General features: G+C 39.6%; 1 protein-coding gene across 2 annotated transcripts in view; it reads left to right on the top strand.

The window, feature by feature from the left end:
* The window catches only part of LRCH1 (leucine rich repeats and calponin homology domain containing 1), a 208,425-nt gene that overhangs the window by 83,039 nt on the left and 103,169 nt on the right, over positions 1-22,217 (top strand). For both annotated transcript variants that reach the window (XM_023187294.1, XM_023187295.3), the window contains exon 2: positions 16,968-17,112. In XM_023187294.1, coding sequence (XP_023043062.1) covers positions 16,968-17,112 — 145 coding nt within the window. The remainder of the gene's footprint in view (positions 1-16,967; positions 17,113-22,217) is intronic.

Here is a 22,217-nt window from a genome sequence, read left to right as displayed (position 1 = left end):
TGAGAAAACCCTTGTTTTAAAAAAAATGTGAGCAACAATTGTTATTCATGAATTCTAGATGTGTAAATTGTGTGATCAAAATGAGAGGAAAAAGAGAAGTCTCAAGGGAATAAGCATTTTGTCTACATTTAAGTCTTTTGGAAATGATATGTTTGAAAATAGTATACCCGTTAAATATATTTCCTTAGATTATTTAGATAAACTATTTCTGTTGTAGTTTCTGGTAAATAGTAATATGAAATGGTTTCTATTTTATTGTGAACAACTTCATTACTTTTTAATTCAGCAAAAAGCTCCAAATAGATCTATAAAAAAGACTGCAGAAGTCCTCTGAAATGAATCAACTATTTCTAGCCTTAAAATTCATGTTTCCACAATGGAATATACTATATTCAGCCACCATCACAAAAAATGTCTTTCTTATCGGTGCTGCCCTAGCTAAATGTGAACTTTAAAAACTGGAAAATGAGGCACTTTGTAGACAGTTCACTCTTTGTTTTATATTTTTGGGCTAAGGAAAAGACATTGCCCAAGGAATTATTTCTGGAAGGAGTCTAACTTCTCAATCAGCATAGTAGTTTAGCCTACAATATTTTTGTTGTTTTGAGAATTGATAGTGACCCTAAATATAGCAAAAGAATATTGATTTCTAAAGCATGGATCATGTTGGTTCCTAAAAAGTGAGTGATAATGTAGCAATTAAATTCCGTCCCTGTGTTATACACAGTTGGTCAGGCTATCGGCAGAATGCTGTCATCATTATTGAATTGCGTAATAAACACTTGGGGCAGAGTGCTATAGTGGAAATAAAACTACATTTTGGTTTAGGACTTCCTGCCCTAGCCCATGGCCCATAGAGCCAAGCCTTCACATTTCATGAAGTTGTGAGGGGAAGGAGACAGGCATTGGCCTCATGGTAGCAGCTGCTGGAAGGTTCTTTTCCTAGCTCATTTTCTTTCTTCATTTTTCACATTTTTCCAGGGTGACATCACATGTGGTCACTATTTATATGCATCTCCCAAGCCCGCATTTTAGCCAAGACATTTCTCATGGGCTCCAGACCCACAATCTCGTGGTCAACGTACTCTCTACTTGGTTTCTCCGTAGATCCCCTAAGTCAAGGCATGAAAGTCTAAACTGATCGTGACTGTCCTCTCCCGTCATCACCTCCAAACCTGTTTCTTTTCCTGCATTTCTTTTGAGCAACCAGCACATTTCCAGTCATTCATCCACATCAGAAACCCCCAGATGCCACCAGCTCTTCCTTTCTCCTCACTTTCAATGTTTAATGGAACACTAAGCTCTGCCAATTCTACCTCACAAATGTCTTGCCTGGCCATTCCTCCTTTCTGTGCCACCCGTCTTCACCTTATTTCAGGCCTTCCTCATTTCTCACCTGGATCTTTGTAATCATGGCCTCTAGAGCTGGCTTCATGGATCCCTACTGACCATCAGTCCCATGTGCCTCAGCCGTAATGCCAGTCACAGTTCTCAAAGAGCTCTTCTCTTCCTCCCTTCCTCATCCAGCCTGTGCCTGGTAATCTGGAGTGAATTTTCCACTCCATCCTGGCAGTCTTCCAAATACTTATCCAGAGACTCAGCTTACAGCTCAATGCCTCTTTGAAGCCTTTCTCAACCTTTGCAGAGTTGAGATCTAACTGTTCTGCTAAATGTAAATCTAACTCTTCATACATTTTCTCTTGTTTACCTGTCTCCCTACTCTCCTGTCAGAGTCTGAGTTACTTGAGGTTGTGAATTGAGTCTTATCCATGTCTGTCTCTAATATCTAGCATGGTATGTCTCATTTATAGCAAACATCCATAAATGATTGAGTGAGTGAGTGAACGTGTGGGTGGTTTTTCCAGGGGTGGGAAGGATTGGGAAGGTACCATGTAGCCAGTGTGAGCCTCCCTTCAGCCTCTATGACTTTCTGATGAGCACGCTTACAGGTAGTGATTCTCTTGACCCTTACCAGTTAGATACGTGCTCTAGGACCAGAGCTGCAGAATATAAACCAGTGGTTTAAAAAAGTTATTATTCTCTCCATAAAGATTGGGTTTTTTATAGGCAAAGATAACAAGGCTGAACACAACCAAGTGAACCCAGTGAATTATATTTATTTCAGTGAGGCGTCTGTATGCACTGTGGCCATCCCAGAGACCTTACTTTCAATTCATACCCACTAACTCAAGGGGGCTTTACAGCCACCCAGCACTCACACTGCCTTTCTCTTCTGCAGAGACTTTCGCACAGTCTGTTCACGACTTCATACTTTCTCCTGCACTTAAACCTTTAACATTTCTCTATCCCTGCCTCTCAGCTAACTGGGCTTTCAGGCATTCAGAAAGAGCTATCCTGTGTACCTGCCACCACAGCTTCTCGGTTGTCTGCATTCGCTGGCTAGTCTCCCCTGCCGTGGAGGAATTGTTGATGCGCCTGGGAAGGCTACACCCTCCACTTGAAAGATCCGGTCCCCTCCCACCTTTTTAAGAACATCACTCCATCAGTTGTCCCTTTCTCTTCTGAATCGTCAGTTTTCCCCTGTCCAGCAAGCTATTCCCCATCAGCATACAAACATGCGGATTTCTTCCCCTCATACCATGCCCCCTTCAGCTTCCACTCCGTTTATCTGCTCTCTTTTACCTTGACTTGCCTAAACTCATAACTTGTTCCTCTTTTTTCAGTCTCTCTTTGCAAAGGTTTTAAAGCTTTTAATTTTGGTAAAATATATACAACATCCAACTTACCATCTCAACCTTTTTTTTTTTTTTTTTTTTTTTATTTTGAGATAAAGTCTCGCTCTGTCACCCAGGCTGGAGTGCAATGGCATGATCTCGACTCACTGCAACCTCCGCCTCCCGGGTTCAAGTGATTCTTCTGCCTCAGCCTCACGAGTAGCTGGAATTACAGGCATGTGCCACACACCTGGCTAATTTTTTTTGTATTTTTGTAGAGACGGGGTTTCACCATTTTGGCCAGGCTGGTCTTGAACTCCTGACCTCAAGTGATCCACCGCTTCAGTCTCCCAAAGTGCCGAGATTACAGGCGTGAGCCACTGTGCCCGGCCCATCTCAACCATTCTTAAGCGTGCAATTCAGTAATGTCAGGTACATTCACATTATTGAGCCACCAATCTGCAGAATGTTTTCATCTTGCAAAACTGAAATTCTGTACCCATTAAACATTAACTTCTCATTTTTCCCTCCTCCAAGCCCCTGGCAACCACCTTTATACCTTCTATCTCTGTGAATTTGACTACTCTGGGTAATCTTCCATTCTCTCCTGAACCCACCTTCGTCAGGCTTTTGCTCCTACATTCCCCCTCCACTGCTTTTCTCAGGGTCACCTGTGGCCTCCACTTGCTGGATCTGACAGTCATTTCTCAGTCTTTGGCCGATCTGACCCGGCAGCAGCCATAGGCACAGTGGAGCACTCCCTCCTCCTTGAAACACTGTCTTCACTTGGTTTCCAGGGACCTTGTTGGCCTGTGTTTTCCTCCTTCCTCTTAGTCTTCTTCCTCTTCTTGCCTCTAAAGGTTGGGATGTCCCAGGGCTGAGTGCATGGCCCTCTTCTCTAATCTTCACTCACTCCACTTTAGAGTATTCTTGCCATGCCATTTATACTCTCACAGTTCCCAACATTTGTCCCCGAGCTCCAGCTGTGAACACTTCCTTACCTGCATATCTAATAGGTGTCTCAACATTTGCATCTCCAGAGTGACTCTTGACCCGCCCCACAATATCTGCTATAGGCTTCCACATCTGAGGAGGGCAACTCCATTCTTCCAATTTCTGAGGCCAAAATTGGGAGTCCTAATTGACTACTGTTTTTCTCTCAAACCTCCATCCAATCAGCAAATACGGTTGGCTTTACTTTCAAAAGATACAACCTGAATGTGACCACTTCTTGTCACTTCCACTCTGCCACTCAGGTCTAACCGCCTTCTTACATTGCTTGGGTTGTCACCTCCTCCCTGGCCTCCGTGTCTGCCCTAGATTCCAAACACAAATCTAGCGAGAAGAGCCTGTGAAAATGTGAGCCACCCTCTGCTCCAAGCCGTCCAATGGCCAGGAAATGGCAGACTTTTACGATGGCTGAAAGCCCTATGTGATTGCCTACTCCATGACCTCATTGGTCTCTCTTTCTGATTTTCTCACCCTTGTTCCCTCGCTGGAGTCACACAGCCTGCCCTGGTGTCCCTGCAGTATGCCACCCTGCTGCTACCTTAGGGCTTTTCTGCTCGCTGTCCGCCTGGGGAGAGGCTCAGCCCTCAAGGATCCTGTGCCTTCCTCTCTTCTTTCCGTCAGCTCTGCACTCAGACGTCACCTTGGTTGCGAATTCTTCCCTGGTCACCCTGTTTAAAGGTGCCACGCCTCTCCTGCACTTCCTAGTTCTTTTTTCTTCTTTCTTTTTCTTTCTAGCACTTACCACCCTGTAACATGCCATGCATTTTACTCGTCATCTGTGTTTGTGTCACCCCACTGGAGGGTGAGTTCTGGAGAGCAGGAGTTCTTCGCCAGCGTTCGCTGGGTTCGCCCACTGCTTAGAACTGTTGCTGGCGCGTAGTAGGTACACAAACAAGTATTCCTTGAATGACTATAGAGAAGAGGCTTTCACAAGACAGAAAAGCGTAATTGCCCACTTCAGCCTCCTAAACTATGGGCTTCATTTGAAATTTCAAGTTCTTATTTTATCCAAAAGAGAACAGAGCTGAGTTAAACATTGCTCCAAACGATATCTGGTTTCCAAGAAGGACATATAGATGAAATTGTAATTTAGGTTGCTGTGGACACGTTAATACATATAAAATATTTATGACAACTATAGTATTTGTATTACATACAAGAAAATTACTTTGGATTTGCAAATCGATTCATATAAAATTTATTTTCTTATGGGACATTAAATATATTACAGTAGCTTTGAATTTTCTGAATTATATTTACTTAAAAATGTCACTGGCAATATCTTTGAGGGTTACTTTTTTTGGATAAAACTTGTGGCAATGATTCCTCCTTTGACTTCTTCAGCAATATGTTAAAACTGGCACGGAACCTTTGAATAGCTTTTGAATTTTTACCTCGTTTGAAATTAAACAGTTACTGATGTAATTAATAACATATGGTATAAATTTTGAATTCTGCATGATTTCTACTTCAAAATGATGCCTATTGCCTTCATTCTACTTTATGTTTAACACAAGTATTTGAAAAACCTGAGTAGTGGTTATCTTGCTTAGTGGAACTATAATTTACTTCACGTAAAAAGGAGGATTCATTTCTTTATCTTGGAAGTCTTTAAAAATATACTGATACATTTCCATCCCAAATTAGCAAGTCTTCTAGAGGGACAATAATTTTATCTTTGCTGACTGAAGATCTTACATGGCCTCATGCCTAAGGTTATTTACTACACATAGTATTAAAATTAAAAAAAGTTTGATATGCCACTAAAAGGCTTTTTTAAATAGGAGACATCTAATCAATCACATATGCGAACCTGTTGCGTATCCTACCAAACCTCTAGATCCTCTTTACCTTTGCAAGGGGCATGGGTAATTTTGGCTTTCCTTATATTTTTATTGGTTATTTGTGAAGTATATAATAAAAGAAAATCTAAGAAATTGAGGATTAACAGAATTAATAGACTGTTAACTGAAGCGTAATAGACTGTTTCACGGTATATTTGATTTCAAAAGCTACCAGCAAAGATAAAAATCCTGGAAAAAAAACTTTCTGGTTTGGTCATTTTTATATAAAAAGGCTTTCTTTTTTCCAGCAGCGAACATTTCTTTTATGGTTGAGAGTTTCAATATTTATGTGATTAGCAGCTCACAGCAGTGCCTGGTTTCATTCTTGAGTCTAATCCTGAAATGATGGTAACATACCAGCTAAGCAGCAGCCGTAGGTCCACGGAGCCTACTTCTCTGCCTTTTTTCTGTCTCCCTGTAGAGAGAAGTCCACTCTCTCCTCTGATCCCAGGGTAGTGTAAATTTGGGCATGCAGAAGGTCAATGTTCCTTAGCATCCTTGGGATTCATTTTCTTTGCATTTCCCAGTTACTCACCTTGCGGCAGTTGTCAGATCCCTTAACTAGTAACTAGTTTTCTTCGAATTATGGTACCACAGAGACTATCTGTGGACTGGCTGGTAAGAGACTGTTACCAGCTGCTCAGCTTTAGTCAGACAACAAGGTATTTGTTACACTTCAAATACTTAATCATGTGATTTAGCGAAGGGCCATTTGAGCTCCAAAGCCTCACAATGGAAAGTTTCTGAGACCTCTGCCCTCCCTCTCACACCCCAGAGAACCCTAGTCTCCTGCCTTCCTCTCATGCTATCTGCATGACTGCTGCTAGCCTGCTCAGCCAGGAAGATGGTCCGCCACAGACCCCTGTTCGCTGCCCAGGGTCTCAGGACCCCTGTCCCGAGCAGAGTCCCAAGCAGTGTTGTACTTGCCAGGAAGCTCTTTGGGCTCTTCTGCACCCGTGGGGAACCGTGTCCCTGCAGTAATCTGTACTCATGTTTATTCCCACACTTCTCTCTAGAATTTAAGTCATGAGCTGTGTGTCTCCCTTTCTGTACTCGGAGAGTGTCAGATGAGGCCTGGTGTCCTAGTTATATTTCATTTTTCAGCTGTCATTTGTTGAACTCCAGACACTGCTAACTGCTTTGCATGCATCATTTCACTTCTTCTTCCTAATGTTTACAAGGTGCAAATGAACCAAACACATACAACTGGCACTGTGATGAGTGAGGGAATAGATACATTGATCACTGAATGGAGCTAGAGAGAACTGTTAGGTAAGTTGAGCACTAATTTAGTGGAAAGAGAAACCTTCAAACTGACTTACAGATGTTTCACTTATTGTACAGAAGTATTATTTATTTATTTGTGTCTCATGGAACCCAGTAATAGCTATCATAATAACGATAGTGGTTATTCTTAGAGTGCTTCACTCTGTGGCAGGCACTGCTCTAAGGGCTTTATATGTATCATCCCATTCAATCCTTTCACTAATTCAATGGAGCCAGGACTATTAATGTCCTCATATTACAGATGCAGAAATTGAGGCATAGAGAAATTAAATAATTACCTCCAAGTTCATGCAGCTAAGTGGTGGGACCAGAATTTGAACTCAAGCTGTCTGACCTGAGGACCTGGAACCAGGCTCGGTTTCCGGCAAGAAAGGACAGTGCCCATCTTGGGCTGGGTGGAAACATGACGCTGAAGACATGGGCTCTTTGTTCTGGAGAAAATATTAGGGACCCGGTCAGAGCTCACTTACTTTTAGTAATAAATATTCAATTCAGTGAATATTTGTTAAGCTTTTACTGTACAACAGTGAACAAAGATCCTGATCTTCATGGAGCTTACGTTCTAGGAGGAGAAAAGAGAAAATTCACATCTGTCTACATGACTAAATTGCATTGCTATATTAGAAGGTTATTTATGTGCTAAGATAAAAAGAAAATGTAGAACAGAGGAAGAAGGTTAAGATGGTCACGAAAGAAGTTTTAAGGAGGTGATCAGGGAGGACCTCGTGGTTCATATTGGAGAATTGTTGATCACATTTCTGTTGTTTGACCTGACTTCTTTGTTGATCTCTTAAGAGATGCAGGCTGAGATCTTTACTCACTCAAAACTTGTAAGGAACTGCTTAATATTTCTGCCCATTTAACCCTGGAAGCGTCGGGTTGTTTTGTCTGCAGAGACAGGGGTGAGTCAGCCCATGGGTTCTGCTTTATTGGCTGGGTAGCACTCCCTTACTGCAGGGTAGTTCTGAATGTGTGCCCCATGGGTGCTGAGTCATGGGGCTGGGTGGGGTGTCTAAAGGAGTGGGAAGTGAAGGTCAGACACCGAGGATGTTGCAGAGCTGAGACAGGAATTTCAGGATGGATAGAAAGATGTAGCTGAGATTCTTCTAGAGAGACCCTTGCCTGCCTAGGTGAAGATAGGGATGGATTGTCCAAGGAGGGCAGATGACCCTAGATCCTACCTCTACCAAGGACTATCTCCACCAACACAGTGGTCCCAGGAAGAGCAGCAAGAGGGTGGAGATAATAGAGCAGCTCCCTCAGTACTGGGAAAACAGCAGGTTCCATGCACTTTTGTGGTGGGCCAGGGCTTTAGATGAATAAGTGACAGATTCACCTTTTAACCAGTTATTGAGACATCATGATGTGTGCTAAGATTCTGAAATTAGATTTCCACCATAACATGTTTATGGTGTCATTTGGTCTTCCTCTGCGGAGCTGGTATGGATTTCGACTTTCAAGATGAGATCTTCTCTTCGGACCATAAAACAAGATGTTGCAAATGAGGTTCCCAGCTATCCTGGTCTGTCAGCACGGCTGCTTGATGGTTCTCAGCACGGCTGCTCGATGGCTGTGGTGGCTGATAACTCAGGATGTTGTTGCTGGAGAGTGGGGAACTCGTGCAGATCCTCCTGAGACACCACTTTCCTTTTTCATACAAAAACAACACTGCCCTTCCAATCGTGCTGACTGCACACCAGATTCCATTGACTGTTTTTCTACCCTACCCTGCTTATTTTTATTCATCTGGCTACTTTATTTTAGGGATTTGCAAAGCTTATCTTGGCAGCGGTGACTCTTATTGTTTTATTTCTGGCTGTTCGGCTTTCATGTGAATGCTTCCATTAAGAGGTGGACGTGGGGAGGACGTGGTTCTGGGGTTCCGGTTTGCTGCCTAGGTATGTTTGCACAGATAGAGCTGTGGTGGCCCAGCTCCACGCTGCAGAGCCAGACCCAGGCTGGGATTCCAGCAGGAAAGGACAGTGCCCATCATGGGCTGGATGGAGGATACGTGGCACTAAAGACATGTGCTCTTCTTTCTGGAGAAAATATTAGGGACCTGGCCAGAGGTCACTTACTTTTAGTACAGAGCTATGGAATCTTTTTCATGCCTGGCGACCAGGCACCTGAAATGGGTCATTTTTTTGTTTGTTTTACAAGCTATACCCATATGAACAACTGATGTTGCCTGTATGCAGTTCTGTGAGGCAGAATTAGTAGATTCAAGACAGGACTTTGGTGTCACACAAAACTGGATTAGTTCTTGGCTCTGCAACTGACTGACTCTGTGTCCTTGGGCAAGTTACCTAACCTCTCTGGTCTTTAGTGCCTGCATGTGATTAGGAATCATAACAGCACCTGCCTCACTAGGTTGTGATGAGGATTATATGAGGAAAAAAACCCCACAAATTTTCTGTGATCATGGACAACTCAAAATATGCAAAACTCCATATTCCAAGTCAGATTCTTGTTGCTCTGATTGTATCAGAAACTAACTGAGGAGTTCAGAGTAAGAATCTAACCTAGCAATGCTTAATTCCGGATTGGCTAAGATTTTCTTTCCCAAAGTAGGTTATTTCTCAGGTATTATCCTGGTATCCAAACCACACCCTTTCTGGGAACTACCTCTGCTCTTAGGACAGCAACATCTGTGGAGGCTTGGTTTAGGTAGAGAAAGCAGAAATAGGTTGTGTCATCTGTTCACCTGGCTTTCCCATAGCACAATGGGAATCAGCTGGACATCTCAAGAATCCTGATGTCCAAGTTTCTGGCTACAAATCCCAGGCTTTCAGATGTTAAAAAAAACTCTCCAGATGATTGCAGTGTGCCAACAAGGTTGAGAAACAATACACGCATATTTTGTTTAGGGAAATAGCTCATAAGCCAATTCACTAACACCTCTATACAAGCATATTGATAATAGAATTAGAGCAATAAATAACAAAGACAAACACAAATTCTTTATCAGCATGTATCTCTAGCTTTTAAAAGCTTACTTATCTTTCTGTCACTCAGACCCTACCACCTTTTCACAGCCCCTTGCCCATTTGCCCCCTCTTATTTGGTTGCCGTTGAAGACAAAGATACTGATTGCCTTTTTAACATTTTCCTGTTATCTATGAGTTCTTATTCTTTCTGTCTTTCCTGAGTGGGAGAACCTTCATTACTCACACTGATGTATCTGTCATTGTTAGTGGTGCTTCCAGCATGGCTCTGCCCTTTCAAAGGCAGAGTTAGGAGTGCTCATATCTCTGTGAACCATGAACGGACTGCCCTCTCATGTCTTTAGTTCAACTAAGTCCTAGATTCATTCCTTCCTTTCTCTCTTTTTCTCTCCCCTTTAAAGAGGGACCAGACGTTTTATTTCTTGGTTATCAGGACAGAAAAAATTTTGAACATGTACGTATATCTTTCACTCCCACTATTTGTAAAGGGATTATCTATTCTGGATTATCAGAGTCAAAACATCTTGATCCAGACTCACTTCCACTTCCCTTCTAGGTGTCTTCCCCATGGTGGGTTCTCAAAGACACAAGATGATTTCCGTATCAGCCTAAGCAAAGCATCAAAAAGCAAACATGCCCATTTTTTTTTGCACCCTCTTCCTCTCTTCTGTTAACAAAGTTGAGGATTAAATGATACTCAGAGAAAAAGCAAGTCATATATTTGGAAGCCTGTTCATCAAAATAGAGTGTTTATGTAAGGTTAATACAATCAGCAATTCAAGCCAAGCTTCATGTTGTTACTTCTTGAGTTAAGCCCATCAGGCGACCTATTTTTTTCAGTACTTTCCTTTTTTATCCATGATTTTCATCACTTTCTTACCTTCCGGGCTTATACGAAGACCATGTTGACTTTATTGTGGTTGAATTTTGGACACATAAAAGTGCAGTGAAGATTTAATTGCTGTATCTTCCTGATAATAAAGCTGGTCTTGCTTGGCATTATTCCATGGAGAAAGAGTGGTCTTGTGTGGGGAGCTCTGTCCATCCTTGGCGTTGGGCACATAAGTGACAGAAGCTTTCAGAGCCTTAGTTTTGTCACCTTTAGGTTGGTGGGGCTACTGCTGCTACATGCAGTGGTTTAAATGAGGTGCCAGATGTGAAGCTCCAGTGTCGGGCATGCTTGAATTGGTCAATGCATGACAGACTTTGCCAACTGTCATTCATCTACCTTCTCCCAAATTCCCAGCTCTTTATTTGTACCATTTTTAAAGCACAATTAGGGCATCCTGCCTTATGTTTCATTCTGGTTTGCCTCATCTTACTTTTCAAAATTTAAACTCCTTGAAAGTAGGCCTGAAGTGGTTTTCCATTTCCGTAGATACTCCATCCTTTGTGTACACTGAGGATGCATACCTAGTTCAGCACGGAGTGAATGAAACTAAACGAAGAAAAAAGGAAAGCTTTTGTTTTTCTGTTTTGTTCTAACTTGGGCAATGCTGATCTGGGGAACTGTTTTTGTATAGCCAGTGAAAGTGTCTAAGCTGTGTGTAGATTTTGTAATATAGTTTCATCCCTGTTAATGTAGAAATTGTAACACAAACCCAAGACAACAGGGGACCCATTGCATAGGTGAACTGTCACTAACTCGGTGGACAGTTGTTCTGCCTGTTTGTCCAGCATAGTAGGCCTGGGCATGGCAGAAGCCCACTGTTACCTTATAACTTTATGAATGTGTAATGTGTAGCCTGGCTCCTTTCAGAAAGGAATCCTAAAAAAGTGCATATAGAATAGCATAATTAAAAACAAGATTTAAAAGAGATCGGACACAACTTAAAATAATGGGAAAATGAAGGCTGTATCAGGTAAACCTCCTTTTCCTTTCAGCCAGCAGGACTAATCTCATCCTTTGAGAGGCTCTGACCAGCCCTTAGCACAGCGGCTTCTGGGATGCAGTCAGACAGCCAGGGAAGAAATTACTTGGAAGAAAAAATGCCAGAGTTTTCCCTCAAACCTGGAGATTATGGAGGAAAAGATAAGGAAAGGGGAGAGCAAATATAATCTGCATTGTAAATAGTAATGAAAATATCAGACTGATACGCTAATTAGTGCAGTATTCTAGCACATTTTTAGCAAATGGTTATTAATGATGCCATTAGTAAGTTTAGCCCAGAATTGAATATTAGCTGAATTTGTAAGTCATTTTGTAACTTACTTGTCTTACCATTACATTTTTCCCAAGTTTGAAAACAGAACACTTTTAAAATTCAGATTATATGATGGAATATATATTCTACAGTGAAATGTGAAATTTATTAACATAATATGCCAATATTTAATTACAGTATTGGTGGGTTTGTATTTTGTAACTTCTTGTGATATTTAACTGCTGCTAATAATTATGATGATGAAACAAAATTTCTTGGATTTTGAATATTTTTGACAAAATATTTGAATTCAGAATAAATTTGACTTATTCACATAAATCTTAGCTCTGAAAAGAATGTTAGAACTCATCTAGTTTTATATACTTCAGTATTACCTATTCAGAAACAGAGGCCTAGAAAATTGAGCAACTTTCTCAAACATTTCAGGTGGTTGTAGATTTAGAGCTAGTCTTCTGCTCTCAGGTTAGAGTGGTTTCTATTATTAATTTTATGCCTCGTTGTCCTTTAAAAGGTTCGTAGCTATGTGACAGTATTTCTACAAAAATACTATTTTCTTCTTGCTTAAAGAAACATTAGTGACACTGAAATCACAGAAACACTCTCATTACCTAAAGTAGTTCTTGAAGTATTCTACACGCATATATTCTATATCTTTTTCATTCAATTAGATAGTATAGTTCTAGCCATTCTCAGGAAAGGTAAAGTTTGGAATGTAAGCTGGACCCTCAGTGGAACTTCCTTTGAGTTGAACCTGAAGGAAACGATACATACAAGTTTCCTGGGCAAATTTCCAGCCGTGTAGCACATCAAGATCACTATGTCTAGTAAAGTGTTTCAAAAAGAAAGAACGCAAGAGACTTCTGGAATTCTCTTCTATTTAGATTCTAAACATTCGTGAAAGGAGGCTTGCTTCAATGTTTTCCTTAATTTAATATGAGGAAATTCACAGTTTGCTCTGGCCTCTTAATTCTTTTTAAGTGAAACGAAATTCTTTGTGCAGAGAAAGAATAAGAATGCTGATGGGTGAATGAGACAGAGATATGTATACACACATACACACAATTACATATGTTATCATAATGTATATATATTACATATCACAATCAAATAAGCAATGCAGTGATATTTCTAAAGACACAGAAGTATCTACAGTGAGAAGTCTTCCTCCCATTCACTCCTGTCTGCCTAGCCAGAGATCCTTTCTCCAGAAACAACCACTTTAAACAGTTTCTTGTGTAGCTTTCTGGACATAATCTACTTATATTTAAATAATTATGTAAATATTCATTAAAACCCACAAATACTATATGCACTGTCCTGCAACTGTTTTTTTTTTTTTTTTAAACATTTAGAATCTATTTTGAAGTTTGTTTTGTATCAGCACGTATAGAGCTGCTTCATTCATTTTTGTGGCTGCATAGTATTAGTATTCCATTATGGAATATAGTGTTTAATATTACATTCCATCACACAAAATAGAATTAATATTATATTAATATTGATTGATTTAATTTTAGCATATTTATGATGTTTGTTAACGGTATTTTAATACTTAACCAGTCCTGTATTTTATTTGCTTTCCATCTTTTGCTCTTTGAAACCATACTGGCCGGGTGTGGTGGCTCACGCCTGTAATCCCAGCACTTTGGGAAGCCAAGGTGGGCAGATCACCTGAGGTCTGGGGTTTAAGACCAGCCTGGTCAACATAGTGAAACCCCATCTGTACTAAAAATACAAAAATTAGCTGGACGTGGTGGTGTATGCCTATAATCCCAGCTACTCAGGAGGCTGAGGCAGGAGAATTTCTTGAACTCAGAAGGCAGAGGCTGTAGTGAGCTGAGATCACACCACTGCACGCCAGCCTGGGTGACAGAATGAGACTCTGTCTCAAAAAAAAAAAAAAAAAGAAAAAAGGAACCATGCTAAAAAAACAGGTCATTTGCATATGTATAAGAATATCTGTAGATAAGAAAGACTGCTAGGTTAAAGTGTATGTGCATTTGTAAAATTTAGAGATACTACCGAAAAATGTCCTTCGTTCACATCACCATGGCCTCAGTATTACAATGTGTTTATCAGATTTTTTTATATTCACCATTCTAATAGATGAAAAATACTATCCCATGTAGTTGTAATTTGTGTCACTCTAATTTGAGTGTGGTTGATCCTTTTTTCATATGCTTAAGAGCCATTCGTATATCATTTTCTGTGAGCCATCTGTTCATATCTATTTTTCTTTTCTTGTTTACGATTTGTCTTATTTCTGTCAACTGTAGAAACTCTGTATATAAAAAATTTGCCTATTGGGTTTATGAATTGTAGAACTTTCCATCCTCCCCCATTCCTTGATTGTCATAAATGTTTGTGGTGAAGATTTTGATTTAAAATGCCATACTTTTGTGTGTGTGTTGAATTTGGCACTCTCGCTTTATACTATTCATACAAAGCCTTCCCCATTCTGATATCATAAACACAACCCATGCTGTCCTGGTGCTGTTACGGCTTTTCACAGTAGATCTCTCATTCATCTAGACTTTATTGAGATAAAAGGTGCGAGATAGGTAGTCATCTTTTTTTTGTTGTTGTTGTTCATATTAGATGGCTATTCAGTTTTCTCAAACTGCTGGCCTCGTGTCTTTTCCCTGTTGATTTGAAATGCCACCTTTATTACATACTTCAGTGGTCCCCAACCTTTTTGGCACCAGGGACCGGTTTTGTGGAAGACAATTTTTCCCCAGACCGGAGTGGGGGATGGTTTTGGGATAGCTCAAGTGCATTACTTTATTGTGCACTTTATTTCTGTTATTACTACTTTGTAATATATGATGAAATAATTATATAACTCACCATAATGTAGAATCAATGGCAGCCCTGACCTTGTTTTCCTGCTCTAGACGGTCCCATCTGAGGGGGATGGGAGATAGTGACAGATCATCAGGCATTAGATTCTAACAAGGAGCACGCAACCTAGGTCTCTTGCATGCACAGTTCACAGTAGGGTTCGTGCTCCTATGAGAATCAGTGCCCGAGATGATCTGACAGGAGGCGGACCTCAGGCGGTAATGTGAGCAGCGGGGAGTGGCTGTAAATACATATGAAGTTTCACTTACCAGCCTGATGCTCACCTTCTGCGGTGCAGACCTCTACCAGTCAGGTCCATGGCCTTGATTTCCATATGTATGTCTCTTGACCCATTTCCCATCTTAGTAATTCATGCCATTGACCTTCCCATCTATCCACCACATTGCTTTGTGATGTGTTTTTAATATCCAGGAGAGCTCATCCTCTCAGGGCTCTTCTTTGTTGAGAAATACTTTACTATTTTCACATTATTTTACCGTGAGATCTTTAGAATCAACTTGTGTAATAACCCCAACAAATTTTTTTAAATTCTGGAAGTATTTTTTTGTTTAAATTGGAAGTGCCTTAAATTATACAGATACAATTGAGATAATTGTCATCACCTTTTAAAATTTTGCCTTAGTAGCATTTTAAAGTTTTTGTCGTATAAATTTTGCATATTCCTTAAGATTTGCTGGGGATTTTGCCCTTTTGCTATTATCATAAATTATATGTCTTCTTTTGTGTCATTTTGCTGGTGTGTGTAAAATATATAAAATATCCCTTAATAAGGTTGTTTAAAAGTAAATATTGTACTCTACCAAATGCCTTTTACATATCCTTGAAGATAATCATATACTATTTTACTTTGGTCTGTTTATAAGGTGAATTGTTTTGATAGTATAAGATCTTTGTATTCCCTATGCTCCCATAAAAAAGGATGATTTCATGTCCTTTGCAGGGACATGGATGAAGCTGGAAACCATCATTCTCAAAATGATTCCTTAAAAGTTTGTTAGAATTGTCCCTCTGAAGCTAACTAGTCCTGATTTTGCTTATTTATGTATTTATTTATTGGAGGGAAGGTGGCTCTTTAACATCCATTTAATCTGTGATATTGACATATTTACATTTTCTGTATTTTCTTTGGCTAAGGTATGGTTCCTTAAGTATATGTTACATATTTACTGATAATCTTCAGTTACTGTTTGAGTCCCTCCTGATACAGGGTGAGGTTATCTACTATTGTTGAGTTGTTTTCAAAAGTGGTGGTTCATTCCTTGTATTCTATGTTTTATGGAATTTGACAGTCATGTCTTCCATTCATTTTGATATTAAGATATTAAAGACTATTTAGATATTAAGATATTAAGGACTATTGCATAATTTAATCATTGGGATGGTAATACTGTAGGCCATACTGTATGGTTACACTGTTCTGAGGACTATTATTGCTTTCTTTGGTACATTTGCCCAGTGGTGTCCAGTTTTACTGCTGATTGTGCTTCATAGAATCAGTTCTTAATAGACACAATTTATCTCAGTCTTACATATTATAAGCTCTCAGTAATTCTAGTGAATGAAATACTTGGTTATTGTCTGTTATGTGTTCATTTGTAAAGGATGTAAAAGACACGTTCCTACAAAAATTAGCCAGGCGTGGTGGTGCATGCCTATAGTTCCAGCTACTCGGGAGGCTGAGGTGGGAAGATCACCTGAGCCCGGGAGGTTGAGATTGCAGTGAGCTGAAATCGTGCTACTGCCATCCGGTACAGGCAACCAAGTGAGATCCTGTCTCAAAAAAAAAAAAAAAAAAAAAAAAAAAACAACAGCAAACTTGAATTAATAATTTTGGTAAATATGTATGTATTCAGATATGTTAAAAGGATAGCATTTTACATACTTGTCTGGTAGAATGAGTTGGAAATAAAATAATTTTTAGATACAGTAAAAAGTTCTTTAGAGAGCTAAAAAGTTTTAGTGGTATTTTTGCTTTTCCAAATCCCACATGTTCCAGAATTTGGCAAGGAAATAGAAAAAGGAAATAGAAATCACAATGCTGTAGTAACAGAGGTGCAAAAAAAAAGGATAATGTTGGTTAAAATGTATAATGTTAAGGAAAACAGTGTTTGTGGTTAATAAAAGTATATTGATTTTGTTCAAATTTTATTGAGAAAATATTCTCTCCTTTTCTTATAGATTTATCTAAAAACAGACTGGTTGAAGTTCCAATGGAATTGTGCCATTTTGTATCACTGGAAATTCTCAATCTGTATCACAACTGTATCAGAGTCATTCCTGAAGCCATCGTTAATCTCCAGATGCTGACTTACCTGAACTTGAGGTAGGTTAAACGTAAAAGTTGTAATCAAATTCAGTGAAAGAAATAAAAAACTTATGCTTTCATTTCTATCCATTTTTTTCTCTCTTTGCAATTCTTGATTTTTCTTTGATGTAGATCCCACAAAGATGTTTTAAGTAATAACTTTTCTAATAAATTTGTAATGTGAATACTGCTGTTGGTGCAAGACTTCCCTGAATGTCAATATGACAAGGTTTTTTTTAAAAAAAAGATTTGGCTGGGCGCGGTGGCTCACGCCTGTAATCCCAGCACTTTGGGAGGCTGAGGCGGGCGGATCACAAGGTCAGGCGATCGAGACCACGGTGAAACCCCGTCTCTACTAAAAATACAAAAAAAAAGCCGGGCGCCATGGGGCGCCTGTAGTCCCAGCTACTCGGGAGGCTGAGGCAGGAGAATGGCGGGAACCGGGGAGGCAGAGCTTGCAGTGAGCTGAGATAGCGCCACTGCACTCCAGCCTGGTGGACAGAGCGAGACTCCATCTCAAAAAAAAAAAAAAAAAAGATTTATATCATTTATTCTCTTTGTCTACTTGGTATTTGTAAGGTTGTAATTATGTTGTCTTCAAGTATTCGTGTAGATTTTGGAGGAGGAAGTATAAAGGAAGTGAAAAAGAGTTTGGTTGTTGGGACAGACAAGGATCAAAAAAAAAAAAAGAGAAAGCCTGGGTGAACTTTGGCAATTACTGATAACATTGGGCCTTGCTACCTAGTACTGATTGAGCCCATTCACTTTAAGCCTTCTTAAGAAAGTTGAGGAGCACTGAATAACTCTAGCCAGATATAAAATTTGCTATCTATCTTTCCATCCCACTAACTTAGGTCAGTGTTTGCTGAGCATGGTTTAGTAATATGCATTAATTGATGATGTACAACATGGTATCATGTATTAATGCCCCTGAGTAGCTCTGATGTTAAGAAAATCAGTTATTTTAAGGCCTTGGTTTTAGACTTTGCAGCTAGGTGCTCTGGTCAAATTCCAAATCCTTTCCCCATATCTGGGATGTCAGGAGAGGGAGAGAAGCTGTTTTATCAAATCTATCTTTACTGTGAATACAAGATCCCCAATTGTAAGACTGAATGTAGCCTTTTCTCATGTCAGTTGTGTCATGTTGGTGTGAAAGGGGAGCAAGGCTTGTGTTGAGTAACAGATATACCTGACATCAAAGTTGAGAAAGTTCAACGAACCAGGTATAATGTCAGTGGTTTTTTAGTTTTGATTTAGTTTTGATTTTTGTTTTGATTTAGTTGGCTACCGAAAATTACTGGTTTTCTCTTGTTTTCCTTGCAGTCACAAATGAGTTTCTGGCCGGGTGTGGTGGCTCCTGCCTGTAATCCCAGCACTTTGGGAGGCTGAGACGGGTGGATCACCTGAGGTCAGGAGTTTGAGACCAGCCTGGCCAACATGGTGGAACCGCGTCTCTACTAAAAATACAAAATTAGCTGGATGTGGTGGCGCATGCCTGTAGTCCCAACTATTCAGGAGGCTGAGGCAGGAGAATCGCTTGAACCTGGGAGGTGGAGGTTGCAGTGAGCAGAGATCGTGCTATTGCACTCCAGCCTGGGAGACAAGAGCAAAACTACATGTCAAAAAAAATAAAATAAAATAAAATAATAAAGAGTTTCCGTTGCATTTCTGTAGAAGTGCTTTTCTTTTGAGATGGAGTCTCACTCTGTCATCCAGGCTGGAGTGCAGTGGTGTGATCTTGGCTCACTGCAAGCTCTGCCTCCCGGGTTCACACCATTCTCCTGCCTCAGCCTACCAAGTAGCTGGGACTACAGGTGCCTGCCACCACGTCTGCTAATTTTTGTATTTTTAGTAGAGACAGAGTTCCACCGTGTTGGCCAGGATGGTCTCAATCTCCTGACCTCATGATCTGCCTGCCTCGGCCTCCCAAAGTGCTGGGATTACAGACGTGAGCCACCGTGCCTGGCCAAGTGCATTTGTTTTTTTATCAGAGCTGAAAAAAATCCTAGCAGTTTTTTAAGTAGCCTTAACTTCTTTTTGGTTAATAAGGTGTAGGTTACTGTTAGGATCGTCTAGAGGCTCATGTATCTAATCTTCACTTCTGCAGATTTCTGACTTATCTGACCATTTTGAATTTTCTTGCTGTTTCTGACGTAGTAGGGTGTTAATAACCTTGGAATTTCCTGGTGCAGCAAGCATAGGTGTCTACAGAATTTGGATCAGTATCTCCCTAAGACATCTGTACTCTAATTCCAACATATACAGGGGAAAGCATGTGCAGTTTACTTACCTACTCCTGTCCTGCTGTGACATTTTCACTGCTAGTAGTCCTGGATGCAGTAAGTCTATATATTTAACTTTGCATTGTTGTATTTAGTCCATGTTCATTGAGAAACTTTTGGGTATAGATGACATTTTACTTTTACGATGATAGGGATTTTAAAATGCTAATCATACCAGATAATGTAATCTTAAAATGTATATTGTATTTTTAGAACATTAGTAAAATGGTTTGGTTTCCATGTCACACCTAATTGAGAACAGATTATTGCTGTCTTCAAATGGGTAGGAAGTATACATTGGAGTATGGATCTGAGGATGTTTTAAGGCAAAGATGGAGAATTCATTGAAACTGATGATGGCTGAAGAGGACTATGTGGTATGTTATAAGCAGTGTTTTGTGATGAATTCCTGGTAATGGAAAGGAAAAAGAATATAGAAAGAGGCTGTTAAGCATCTAACTCTTTAAATATTGTTTTCAGTCTGTAATTTTTAGCTTCATGGTTGCATCTGTTTTCTCCCACGTACGTGGGTCATTCTGTTTTTATTCTGTTTTTCTTTGTCCACTTCTGCTACTTTTAATAATACCATGTCTGAGACCTGTTCTCCCATACTGAATCATGTACTCTTTGAAGGAATTTGACAAATAGAGAAAATATGAGAAAAAGCTTACCTCTTAGAGGTATTGTATAAAGATATAAGAAAAATGTGTGGCTATCCTCTAAACTTTTTGAAAGCCAGATACTATATATACATACATATACACACACACACACACACACACAAAATTTATTTTTAAAACTTCCTATAAAATTTTTTACTTGAGTATAAATGTGTAACATAAAGTAGTAGGCTGGGTGCGGTGGCTTACCCCTGTAATCCCAGCACTTTGGGAGGCCAAGGCAGGCAGATCCCTTGAGCCCAGGAGTTCAAGACCAGCCTGGGCAACATGTTGAAACCCCATCTCTACTAAAACAAAAATACAAAAATTAGCCAGGCGTGCTGGCGTGTCTGCCTGTAGTCCCAGCTACTTGGGAGGCTGAGGTGAGAGGGTCTGGGAGGTTGAAGCTACAGTGAGCCATGATTGTGCTACTGCATTCCAGCCTGGGCAACAGAATGAGACCTTATCTCGAAATAAATAAATAAATAAAATAAAATAAAAATATTAATGAGGATAATCTTTAAAGTAATCAGGAAGCTGGTCCTCTTGTGTTATTCAATTACAAGGCCTTTAATTCCTATTTGATTACTGGGTGTAGTTGAAACATGTCTTCTAGGAATTGGACCCTTGAAATTGAGATATTTATCAGTTTGGGAGCGATTTGATGTTGAAGGCAATATAGTGTTTGCCTAAAAGATTTATTAGTATCTGAAACAGTGACTGCCACATTTGTTTACTTCCAAATACATAATTGTATCTAGAAAATACCAGTGTCATCTAATAAAATTGTTTTGAAGTCTTCTCAGATGTTGAATAGTATCATCCGCATGATAGTGTTGTCTGTGTGAGTTCTTCCTGTCCACAGACTGCCACCCCACTCCCAGCCATCCCCAAGCCTGGTGAGCAGGAGGAACTCAGAATATCGTGCCTGTGTGTGATCACGACGTGATGTCTCCTCCACAACAACCAGGGTTAGCCACTGTGGCCTTTTCATGTCTTTTCTGCTCCTCCTGGATATTATTAAGTTAGCAAAATAAAATGTGTATTTGTTGGGTATGGTGAAGGGACGTAGTGGACTTCGTTGACTTTTGGCCTTTGGGGAGAGACTGCCAATCCCCTCACTTGAAAAGTACGCAGAGACTTAGGATGCTGTAAACACACTGCTTTGTAGAAGAGCTAATCTAGTGTTTTTTTCTGCAGTAGTTATGAATGGGATAGCATGCCAAAGAACAAAACTTATATATCCAAGAAAGAAATATATAATCAATGCAGGACATTATCATTAATTTTGATGTATGGGGAAGTCGGTGTGAATTTCTTAAAATTAAATAAACAGTAAATTACTTTTGAGCTCACACTTAAGGTAGACGATATCAAGTATAGTATGATCTGAAAGAGCTTTGACAAATAGGCAAGTTTGTCTGATTTTATAAACAAGTACCCTAAAATACTTTCTTTTCTGTAGCACTTAGAAATTTTCCTCTTAACTGAGGAAAAATCTATTAACTGAGAAGTTAATCTATTAACTAATCTATTAACTGAGAAGAAAGACTTGTTAGATAAAATAGTGCAAAGAAGCTGCTTTTCAAATTTTCACAGATTTTGTCTGTCTATACTTAAAATCAACATGATCTCACTCTATTTAGATTTTTTTCTCCTCTCAATAAATTACATGTAGAAATTACTAATTTTGTATATTCCAAAGTAGGAGAGATGCCATATGAAGCTACTTTGAATTCATAGGAACCATTCAAAATTGATTACACCTCTGGAGTATATTGTGTATTTCCGCTGAGGAAATAGCCATAAATATTTGATGGTGATAGTGATGGTGATGATAATGATGATGACGATGATGGTGGTGGTGGTGGTGGTGATTTGTCACTGCCTAACCAGCTTTTTGGCTAATAGGTTGTCTTTAAATGTCAAAAGGCCGCTTGGTGCCAACAACCTCTAGTCCTAAACTAGAGATAAATTTAGTTAGCACATGAAAAAAATCCTTACTGTGAAGTGCAGTTAAAAACACTTACATATTTTTCACATTTTCTCACGTGATAGAAATGTTATGTTTGTGGAAAATATTAATTTATTGCTGTTTATGTAGCCTGTGTTTGAAGGATCTGGGCTTTTAATCTTTGCCTCTTGGTGTTCACAACAAAAGGTTATGTTAGTTTAGTATATG

This window comes from Piliocolobus tephrosceles, chromosome X (genome assembly GCF_002776525.5).
Source record: "Piliocolobus tephrosceles isolate RC106 chromosome X, ASM277652v3, whole genome shotgun sequence".
In the NCBI taxonomy this organism is placed as follows: domain Eukaryota; kingdom Metazoa; phylum Chordata; class Mammalia; order Primates; family Cercopithecidae; genus Piliocolobus; species Piliocolobus tephrosceles.
Note: the sequence above shows the minus strand (reverse complement) of the source record. Positions and strands in the feature narration are given on the sequence as shown.